Source organism: Dreissena polymorpha, chromosome 4, assembly GCF_020536995.1.
Source record: "Dreissena polymorpha isolate Duluth1 chromosome 4, UMN_Dpol_1.0, whole genome shotgun sequence".
Classification (NCBI taxonomy): domain Eukaryota; kingdom Metazoa; phylum Mollusca; class Bivalvia; order Myida; family Dreissenidae; genus Dreissena; species Dreissena polymorpha.
Window position 1 is genome coordinate 135,322,931 of NC_068358.1, and position 12,142 is coordinate 135,335,072.

Here is a 12,142-nt window from a genome sequence, read left to right on the forward strand (position 1 = left end):
TTCTTCCACTGAATACTTGATGAGCAATAATTTCCCTCCAAATTCAGTCACATGACCCAACATATTTAAATAATTTCAGCATTATTGATGGCTCACAATTTTTGGGCTAAAAGCTTTGGATAGGAGGCAATTGTTGCCAATATTGTGATTGTCTAGCTGTAATGCAACATCCATACAATAAATATGTTATTCAGAATTAAAGTATCGTATCTTATCAAGATTTGTTTGGCATATAAGACAGTTATACGCTCAAACCTCAAATTATGCTCTCTTGGCCTGGCCAGAGGCTGATAATGTCTGACATTGTCTCAAGTGGCTGCATCCATTACCAGAAAGACGAAAGACTGGCCTAGCAGCAATAACTGTGCACAGGCTGTTTGCCTTGAGTATGCAGTTAATCTTTAATATCATATCAATGAATCTTAAACTTCTTCCATAAAAGTCTATAGAAGAGTTTTTATGTCCCCCACTATAGTAGTGGGGGAAATATTGTTTTTGCCCTGTCTGTTGGTTGGTTGGTTGGTCTGTCTGTCTGTCTGTTTGCGCCAACTTTAACATTTTGCAATAACTTTTGCTATATTGAAGATAGCAACTTCATATTTGGCATGCATGTGTATCTCATGAAGCTGCACATTTTGAGTGGTGAAAGGTCAAGGTCATCCTTCAAGGTCAGAGGTCAAATATATGTGGCCAAAATCGCTCATTTTATGAATACTTTTGCAATATTGAAGATAGCAACTTGAGATTTGGCATGCATGTGTATCTTATGGAGCTGCACATTTTGAGTGGTGAAAGGTCAAGGTCATCTTTCAAGGTCAGAGGTCAAATATATGTGGCCCAAAATCGCTTATTTTGTGAATACTTTTGCGATATTGAAGATAGCAACTTGATATTTGGCATGCATGTGTATCTCATGGAGCTGCACATTTTGAGTGGTGAAAGGTCAAGGTCAAGGTCATTCTTCAAGGTCAGAGGTCAAATATATGTGGCCCAAATCGCTTATTTTATGAATACTTTTGCGATATTGAAGATAGCAACTTGATATTTGGCATGCATGTGTATCTCATGGAGCTGCACATTTTGAGTGGTGAAAGGTCAAGGTCAAGGTCATCCTTCAAGGTAAAATATATGGGTCAAAATTTCACATGTAATGTCACTTCTGCAATATTGAAGCTAGCAATTTTATATTTGAAATGCGTGTGTATCTCTAGGAGCTGCACATTTCGAGTGGTGAAGGGTCAAGGTCAAGGTCATCCTACAAGGTCAAACATCATATAGGGGGACATTGTGTTTCACAAACACATCTTGTTATGATTGTAAAGAACGAGTCATATAATTTAACCCTTTCCACTTATAAGCATAGTTAACATAGCTGTATGTGCAAACAGCATAAAACCAGAACAGCATGTAACTCGCAGTCTGTTCAGGTTTTATGCCATTTGTTGCTCATCAGTATCTTAGGTTTGGAGATGAAGCCTTAAAGCCCCATTTTATACTACTCAAAATCAACGGCAATTTCGTACAATATTTTGTTCAATATTTATTTTAAGTTAAACAATTAAAAATCAGTGTTCCTTATGGCAATTGCCAAAATTTCAACGCCAGATGTGGTCTGGTAAAATAGATGTTTGTAGAAACAAAATGCTCTTTTTTATTATTGTTTTGAATATTTAATTCCATTTTAATTTCCCGCAATGATATCTATTCAAACGACACATGAACACTAACATGGTACCATTTAAGTGTTTGTGTGTCGTATGAATAGATATATTCGAGGGAAATTAAAATGGAATTGTGTCACAAATAAATAAAACTAGCATTTTGTGTCTACAAAAATCTGTGTAATCATACCATATGTAGCATTGAAATTACGGCTATTGCTATAAGGAACACTGATTGATTAGGTGTTAATTTTATTTTACAAAACACTTCACGAACTTTTCGTTGATTTTGAGCGTTATAGAGGCTTTAATCTTGAATATAGTAAGAAAGGTCTTAACTAAAATATAACTTTCTTAGGGACTACAAATGCAAGAAAGTATGTACTGAGTATCTAAGTGGTAAAGGGTTTAAATGTTTGGGGGTAGTTTTAGTCATGTTTGTAACAAAGCTCTTATTCTTGTTTTTAACTTGCTTCATTTCATTTTAACTAATTGTGAATGTTTCTCATATGTTTTCTCCATTTAGCATTCACACTGCAACTGTAAACATTATTTAAATAACTGTTATGTTTGTTATTAGTTACGCTGACGTCTCAAAATGATATGTGTTTAGCTTGTCATTAAATCTTGTTTCATCATATTTCCAGGAGATTTATGTGACCAGGATGCAGCACAGTTACAGCTTAAAGTTCTCCGTTATGTAAGTAAAATCTACTTATTGGAATTGTCTCGTTAATTTTGATGCAATCAATCAGAAAGAAGCAGCCTTTAACCACTAGGTATTATATATAGCTTTGTATGTCTGTTTGATTTATATTCAATTTCTTCAACTAGGTTACTGTTGTCTAAAATTTGAATGGTAGTGGTAGATGCTGTAAAAAAATAGAATCATTACTTCAAGTGTATTGTGTCTGGCAACACCACTCAATTCTATATTGCAACCTTATCTTATAATCAAGATTGGTCCATCTGTTGTTGTTATATGTAAAACCCTATTTACCTTTTCATTACCACTTTCCTGTTTGCCTTGTGTGGCTGATTGAACTTTTGAAGGTTGTTAAGAAATCAGCTAAACAATTATACAGAATGTATAGTATACTTGTGATCAGTCTGTGTCTCAAACAAATCAAACTTAAATACAATTATATAATATGTCCTTTTTCTTCCATGTTCTCTTGAAGCTAGTTATGAAAAACAAAATTTGTCTAATACTAATTCAGAACCCTAACTCTCAATTTATATTGTTTATAGATTTTGTGGTGGATTTATGTTTTCTTTCATCCAGAATATCCTCTTAGACAAGAAAGTTAGATTTTCATGTCTCCCAGTCTCTACTGGGGGACATATTGTTTTTGCCCTGTCTGTTTGTTGGTTTGTTTGCGTCAAACTTTTACATTGGCCATAACTTTTGCAATATTGAAGATAGAAACTTGATATTTGGCATGCATGTGTATCTCATGGAGCTGCATATTTTGAGTGAGGAAAGGTCAAGGTCAACCTTCAAGGTCAAAGATTAAATATGGGGGAACAAAGTGTTTCACAAACACATCCCGTTTTCTATAAGAATTGACACACACTTGCTAAAATGCTCATTATATGGTGTGTCACTACTCTGTCACTACTTGTTGAAACTTCCTCTTTCATAAAAAGTTTAATCATCACTTTTACCAGGTTTTCCATTGTGAGATTGTAAAATAATTTGGCACATTTGTTCACCATCATTGGACGGTGTGTCACTCAAAAGAATTATGTCGTCAGTCGATATCTCCAAGGTCAAGGTCACACTTTGAGTTCAAAGGTAAAAAATGGCCATAAATGAGCTTGTCCGGGCCATAACTATGTCGTTCATTGTGAGATTTTAAAATAATTTTGCACATTTGTTCACCATCATTGGACGGTGTGTCGCGCAAAATAATTATGTTGATATCTTCAAGGTCAAGGTCGCCATGACTAAAAATAGATTGATTTTGAAACAAGGGGGGTAACAATGCACATTTTGAATTGTCTCCCTTTATCAGACTTTTTTTTTTAAATTGAAAACCTGGTTTTGTGACAGTTTTGTCCCTTGTCTCACATTCAAGTAGAAATTATTATTGCCAGAAAACAAGTAAATGCTTAATTGGATATTATGATGATTTAGTAGCCAAGCTTGACCTACATAAATCCTAACTTGGGGCTGTTTAGAAACATGCTGCTTTTGTTATGACAGATTTGAAACTGTTCCCAATGTATTGCCTTTGTTTTCAGTTGGAGGAGGAGACGCAGGCAGAGTGCTCTTTCCTGCTGATGGTGGTGCCAGAAACACAGGAGCTCTTCTGCCAGGTGAGATTCTTGGGGAAATTGAGCTCGAATATGTATGTGGAATGTTTTATAGGTATTCAATGTAGGATTTTTTGGTTTGAGAAATAATACACACAGAATTTTTATTTCATGATTGGGGTGTGGGTGTAAGAATCCAATTTATACAGCGCTCTTTTTAAGATAAATGGAAACGTTACCATCCTTTCTTTTTATGTCCCCCACTATAGTAGTGGGGGACATATTGTTTTTGCCCGGTCTGTTGGTCTGTCTGTTGGTGTGTTGGTCTGTCTGTTTGCGCCAACTTTAACATTTTGCAATTACTTTTGCTATATTGAAGATAGCAACTTCATATTTGGCATGCATGTGTATCTCATGAAGCTGCACATTTTGAGTGGTGAAAGGTTAAGGTCAAGGTCATCCTTCAAGGTCAGAGGTCAATTATATGTGGCCAAAATCGCTCATTTTATGAATACTTTTGCAATATTGAAGATAGCAACTTGATATTTGGCATGTATGTGCATCTCATGGAGCTGCTCATTTTGAGTGGTGAAAGGTCAAGGTCAGAGGTCAAATATATGTGGCCCAAATCGCTTATTTTATTAATACTTTTGCAATATTGAAGATAGCAACTTGATATTTGGCATGCATGTGTATCTCATGGAGCTGCACATTTTGAGTGGTGAAAGGTCAAGGTCAAGGTCATCCTTCACAAGGTCAAGGTCATCCTACAATGTCAAACATCATATAGGGGGACATTGTGTTTCACAAACACATCTTGTTTATTACTACTTCACCTGAGCACATTATGCTCATGGAGAGCTTTTGTGATTGCCTTTTGTCTGTTGTAGTCAACATCTACCTTGTGAACACTCTAGAGGCCACATTTATTTTCCAATATTCATGTAACTTGGACAGAACATGTGTACAAAATTATATTTAATCTGGGTTTTTAACTGGGTCGCATGGGGTAAAAAACACCGTCACTTGGTCAAATTAAATTTTAACACTCTATAGATGCCACATTTGTAGTCTAATGATGCTTGTTAAGAACATCCTTCTTCTAATGTTTCAATTGAGATTGAAAATGGTTCCAATTCATCCAAATAAATGGACGCCAGGGACCGGTTAAGTTTGTCTTATATGGCTATATTTAAAACATTATGAACACTTTAGAAGTTGTATTTTTAGGCCGATCTTCATGAAAATTTGTCAGGACATTTGTTTTAATATAAGCCTGCTCAAGTTGACAAATATTTGTGTTTCCTTGAAAAACATGGATGCAAGGTGGCAGAGCAGTTTTCTTTATATTTTATCAGTGAAACCTTGTTAGGCCACGACTTTTTTTTTTATTGGTTTACAAAAATTATTTTGAAAATGGTCCATCGGGCGGTCGAAAAAAAAAAAAAAAAAAAAAAAAAAACATCATTGGAAAAATAAGTTAATACTAATAACATCAGAACAAAGACATCATATCTTTTATAACCTTAACACAGAGACGAAAAATCAAATTATGCAATGAAACACATCTATATCTTCAAATGAAATGAGTCACCTAAAAGCACCTTTTGTAACATCAGGCAATTTTAAACACTCCATTAAATGACATGCGTTCTTCTCCCATAGACCAGTTCACGCGTGACGTCACGCGCACCTGCGTGTTTACATCCGGGCTATATTGGTAGTCAAAAGAAAGATACAATCAATGGGGAGAAATAGAGCGTGATCGGTTAAATTTAAACGATTATATTTAGATTTTATTTTTCAACATGCCAACAAGTTGTTCTACGTTTCTGAAACAAATAAGATTGAACACAATGAATAAATAGATCAAATCCAAATAAAAAACATATACAAATTAACCATAATGGTATTTGTCTGGGCAGGGACCTTTACCCTGGTCCGGGAAAACTAACATGTTGACACATTAAATAAACATTTGGTTAAATGCAATAGTTTTCATTTGATTGTTTGCATCAATCTTAAAATCGTTTAAGCCTTTGTTTTCCGGTGTTTAATTGCCCCTTTGTTCTGTCTAATCCGATTATCTCGTTTTGATCAGATATTGTCCAGACCTAACTAACAACATGGTGTCATAAATCACACTAGGTGGCAGATGACAGTCTGGTCATTAAACGCAATTGATGATGCCACCATGTCTTCATTCTGGTAGTATTAAGTAACTAGGCATTTGGTTGAATAAATTTACCACCGAAATACTTAACAGTTGCTTAAATTAGATATGTTACATAATTATTGTACAAATTTGAAGTCTATAGATTATCGGAAATTGAACACGGTAAAGATACAAGCCCGTTTTATTTATAAAAAATAAAGTATTTATGAATTATAAAATGTAAATAAAAAATATTTTACGTATTTAGCGGGCATCGGTTAATTATAAATACGTCATTCCGTATGAAGATGTAATGTTACGGCAATGCACGAAATACATCATAAAAAACAAGAAATAACGTTTGACATCAATGGGGGTAAATAATTATTAAACAATGTGTATATATTATATTATATATGTATATATATTATGTTGTGTGTGTGTGTGTGTGTGTGTGTGTGTGTGTGTGTGTTTGTGCGTGTGTGTTAACTGTTAGATAGTTGTCACTCATACTCGATCACTAGAAACGAGTTTACAAAATACATGAATACACAGTTCAATTTGCATCATGTGAGGTTGTGTTTTTCAGTTGAATGTTAATATTCCTCAAGTCATTCTCTGAACAACACCCATCCAAATTAAAATTACATGTAAATACCGTCATGAACTTCGCTTTTAATAGGGCTTTGTAGTACGTTTATTTTCAATGAAACACTGACACATTCTAGCTATCACTAATTTTTTATTATTATAGTTTACGCATGCAATTGATAATTATAATTTTATAATTAGATGTATCATTATTTTTATTGAAGCTTTTCTGCAAATAATTATACGGCTAATGCATAGAGCTCTTTGTTGCGTCGAGTTGTCTGTCGTTCAGTCTTCAGACAATCTTAATTACTTTTATGCTAATGACGCGTTCTTTTAAAATGCAAATAAATGTGTTAATGCATTCTTTTGGCACTAAACATTATATTTTTTAAATATTATTTAGGTGTTGTTTTTTTAGTTTCTCTTCGATTTATTGACTAAACAAGTCTCGTTATCCATATGCTTTGCGTTAGCTGTAAGCAATGCTTTTGACTACCAGTGCATTGCGCATGCGCGAAAATCGGGAATCAAAACAATAACAATGAACTGGCCTATTAAAACGAAAAACTGCGCTTCATTTCCGTAATTCGATGCGCACCATTACGCAATGCGATGCCCGTTGCATAAATCTTATATAAGATAAACTACTCATACACAAAGTATGTGTTTGCTCTTATTGGACTTATGACATCGTCCATGAAAAAAAATCGAGGTAGATCAGTCCCCGCGTCGTCGCGGTAAAGTTGTTGTTGTCATGAAAACTCGTTGATTTACAAAGCAAAACGTCTTATTTGAACTGACGCGAATTAATACAATCATATTTGTCAACTTGGCTTTTGCTTTATTTTGATAATTTAATCCAAAGTTTAATGTTAGCAAGTGTTTTTACTGGAATTGTTAACAAGGAGCCAGTTAAAGTCTTACGAAAATGTGCAGTCTGTGTGAATTGACAGTTTGACGTCATCAAAGGAAAGCCGCTTGCTGTCTGAAGCAATAAAGCGACAAATTTCGCGCCGACAAAATTGGCTTCCTTTGTCTAGCAATCAACATGCCGAACCAATCGTGCGTTTGTTTCTCAATTGCAATCCTCCAATTTAATTATAATTATAGCACGTGCATAGCTCCGCCTTCGAATCTTTTGCAGAGAACGGAGGCGGAGTTTAACGGTTAATTGAGCTAGTATTTTACGCAAGTTGAGTTCCGATTTGCCGAAATTACTCGGCCCTAAGCATTAAAACGACAAATACATTTATCAATGATTTTCCGAGATATACCGATTTGTTCCGATTTCCTAACTTTCTGTACAGTTCCTATAAATTATGGCGGACGTGTTTACAAAATTCCTAAACACATATATCGTAAATAATGGCAGTGTTTTATTGGATTATTTATACTTATTATCAAATTGCAAGGTAATACTTTTTTATCTACTATAATATCGGGTTTGTTTAATATAATAAACATGTTAAACAATATAGTTGCGTCACAGACTCGGAAATAAATTTTGATGCGGTCGACATTTTACTGACGCTGATTTTCCTATTGTCTGTAATTAAATAATTTTTGAGAAGTGCCCATAAAAGGACTGGTACATACTGTGTTACATTGAAAAATATCCCGATCTCTGTAATATATGTAAACCAATCGTTGATTGTACTTACTTGATTTTATTCGCAACCGTACTCAAACCGGATCGTTTTTTTTTCTCGTTTCGCTCGTTTTTCAGTGCGGTCGGGAATAAAATATATATAAAAAAGACGATTTTCCGATTTTATTTTTTTTCCCATTTTCCAAAAATTAGGGTCGGCGGTTTTGTAAACCAAGAAATATAAAAGTCGTGGCCTTAAGACATTTACAAATAGTCACATTTTTAGAAAATCTTAATGAAACTTGGTCAGAAAATTTGTTCTAATGATAGCTTTTAAGAGTAAAAAATGGTTGTGGTTTGTTAAAAAACATCCCTGCCTGGGAGCTGGGCAGTTTTCCTTTCATGCTTTGAGTGAAACCTTTTGAACACTCTTGAAGTCACATTTTTATGTCCCCCACTATAGTAGTGGGGGACATATTGTTTTTGCCCTGTCTGTTGGTCTGTTGGTCTGTCTGTTTGCGCCAACTTTAATCTTTTTGCAATAACTTTTGCTATATTGAAGATAGCAACTTCATATTTGGCATGCATGTGTATCTCATGAAGCTGCACATTTTGAGTGGTGAAAGGTCAAGGTCAAGGTCATCCTTTAAGGTCAGAGGTCGAATATATGTGGCCCAAATCGCTTATTTTATAAATACTTTTGCAATATTGAAGATAGCAACTTGATATTTGGCATGCATGTGCATCTCATGGAGCTGCACATTTTGAGTGGTGAAAGGTCAAGGTCATCCTTCAAGGTCAGAGGTCAAATATATGTGGCCCAAATCGCTTATTTTATGAATACTTTTGCAATATTGAAGATAGAAACTTGATATTTGGCATTCATGTGTATCTCATGGACCTGCACATTTTGAGTGGTGAAAGGTCAAGGTCATCCTTCACAAGGTCAAGGTCATCATACAAGGTCAAACATCATATAGGGGGACATTGTGTTTCACAAACACATCTTGTTAGTCATGTCTTTATGACTCTGTCAGAACACTTGTTTTATTGATATTTCATAAATGGTTATGTTTTGAAAAAAAAGGATGGCCGCCAGTCGACAGGGGCAGTCATGTAGTGGGTCTGTAAGCTTCTATGTTGATGTGTTTACCTGAACACAGCAAAATTACTATGTTAATTAAGTCATACTAATACTATATTTCATTTTAAACAATATCTTTTTATGGTACTACATGAAAGCTTTTATAAACATAATTAATGTTTAGAAAACTGTTAACAAAATTTAAGCATGCTTCTATTGACCTCTATCAGGACACCAGTATTTGTCTTTTGGAGTGATCAAACACTACGCAGAGCTGAAATTCAATTGTGAGAGCTCTCAGCTTTACTAAGTAGCATAAATTGTGCAAATAAATCAGATAATTGACATATAGGAATCATGTCTAAGATGTGCTTTTAACACTGTGGATCAGACATCACAAGCAGGGAGTATGTCCCAATGGCTGGTAGAGCTGTTCTTAAACACTGTCAGATTTACAAGAAGCCCTGGTTAAATGCACTTCTTCTTGCATCTATGACCTTGACATTACATCCCCAAAACATAAAATGATAAGAACAGTCATCACTGAATCAAACAATATTGTAAATAAGAAAATAGTGTTGATGTAATAAAAGCATATATACTTAAAAAAAAAAAATTCTTTCATAAATGGATTGAAAGTAATTGAACTTGTACATGATTGACTTCCATTATTTAACAAAACATGGAGGTTTGGGTTTCTCAATGTGACATGTGCATCAGCCGTAATTAGCACTTATTGTCAAGATTGTCTTCTTTAATTTTCTTTATCTTTGTTGATGAGAAAGGTCAAGATTTTACTGCAAATGAACAAGGCTTGATAGGATTTAGTTTTCTAATCATATTCTGACATGCAATTGAATGCAAGAGCACTTGCATGTATAGCAGAGAATTGATGGTAAAATAAATTGGTATTTGTTGGGAAATGAAAATGAAGCTCGAACATTGTCATGGTAAAATCTATTTGTAACTTATTGTTGTCACTGTTAAAGACACTTCAATATTATGTATTTGCATTGTAAAAGTTGTTGATAATGATTTTACAGTCAGTGTTGGTGAATCAGACATCATGGATAGGAACTAATGTTTACATGCAATCCTCATTAGTACTTTGGTTGTCAAGAAGAAGAGTGAAGGGTCCAGAACCATATGTATTTAAAAATTTCTTTTAAGAAAATAATAGATATAAGAAGAAAATCTTGCTTATATGAAGCACTTTTAATGCAGTTTGTCTAATTATAAGCAAGAATGATTTGATTGGTCTAAATTAAAAGATAATATAACAGCTTCACAGGTACCAATTGTTATTCAATTATAAATTCAAGAAAATGTTTCAAACGCAAACTTTAAATGTATGTTTCTCTTGCCACTAAATAAAAAAAGTGTACCCCTTATAAATGTACTTTGATGCCTTTGTAGTCCCTTTGAAAATTAATTAAAATAAAAATATTCTTCACTAGAATCAAGTATTTAAGACTTCATTACCAACCGAAAGATACTGATGAGCAGCAGACGGCATAAAACCTGATCAGAGGTACTCGCAGGCTGTTCTGGTTTTATACTGTTTGCACATAGCCATTTTCACTTTGCCTCTGAGTGGGAAAGGGTTAAGAACAATAACCTAAATAAAGCTATGAAGTATTGTTTCTTGTTGGCTTTAAGTAAGCTAGGTTTTTACGTTAATGTTGTTTGTACATGGACACAACTGCTAATATTATGCATATTAAATAGCACTAATAATATATTTAATATTGTACAATATCTTTTTATTGTTCTACGTTATTGCGCTTTATACGCATTATTAATATTTAATACTAGAAAACTTCTTATTAAACATGCTTTTATTGCCCTGTATGAGGAAACCAATTTCTTTCTAAGGGAGTGATTAAATAGGATGTGGAGCTGAAATTAATTTGTGAAAGCTCTTAGCTATTACTTAGTACATGAATCAGGCAACTACATTATATAATTGACACCTGGGTGTAATGTGGTTAAAACATGGTTGATCAGACCTCACAGAGATTGAGTATGTTTTAATGGCTTGGTAGAAATGTTTATTAGCACTCAGGCTACAAGGAACCCTGTTTAAATGCACTTCAACTTCAATCAAATGACCTTAACATTTTGAACTCATATTCAGAATTCTTCTTTTTTTAAGAGGAGGAAATGAAAGTTATTTATAAAAAAAGTTTGTATTTGATTTACATAAATTTCAATGCATGCTATTCCACATTACTGTCATTAGTAGCAAATATTTGTTTATTGCTTTGTAAATAGAAGCCAAACAGTTGCACCTGTTCAAGACCATTTTCTTCATGAATATTGTTTGTATTTTGTAGGTGGTTGGCAGAAGAATTCTGCCAGAAGAAATACGATTTCCAGTAAGTTTTATGGATACATCAAAATCAATTTAAATATCACATTTATTTCTGGTATTTTTTATTAGCTCGGCTGTTTTCGGAGAAAACCCGAGGTATTTTTATAGCCAGCTCGTCGTGTCCGTCGTCGTGTCGTCCGCGTCGTGCTAAAACCTAAACATTTTGTTAAGGTTTTTAACATTGGCTCTAAAATCAAAGTGCTTCTACCTACAACTTTGAAACTTCACATGTAGCTGCACCTTGATGAGTTCTACACCCCACACCCATTTTTGGGTCTCTTGGTCAAAGGTCAAGGTCACTGTGACCTCTAAACAAAATTATAAAAAATAATAATTTCTTACAAGCTTTCGCAGCTGACAGTGGCACCCGTAAGGCGGTGCTGTTGTTGAATCTCTTTAGATTAACATATCATTTCCTAGGCTGCAC

At 34.2% G+C, this 12,142-nt stretch overlaps 1 protein-coding gene across 8 annotated transcripts in view; it reads left to right on the plus strand.

Moving 5' to 3' along the window:
• LOC127876683 (cGMP-dependent 3',5'-cyclic phosphodiesterase-like) overlaps positions 1-12,142 on the plus strand; it is a 245,295-nt gene that overhangs the window by 159,626 nt on the left and 73,527 nt on the right. For all 8 annotated transcript variants that reach the window (XM_052422071.1, XM_052422073.1, XM_052422072.1 and 5 more), the window contains exons 8-10: positions 2,309-2,361; positions 3,909-3,983; positions 11,678-11,719. In XM_052422071.1, coding sequence (XP_052278031.1) covers positions 2,309-2,361; positions 3,909-3,983; positions 11,678-11,719 — 170 coding nt within the window. The remainder of the gene's footprint in view (positions 1-2,308; positions 2,362-3,908; positions 3,984-11,677; positions 11,720-12,142) is intronic.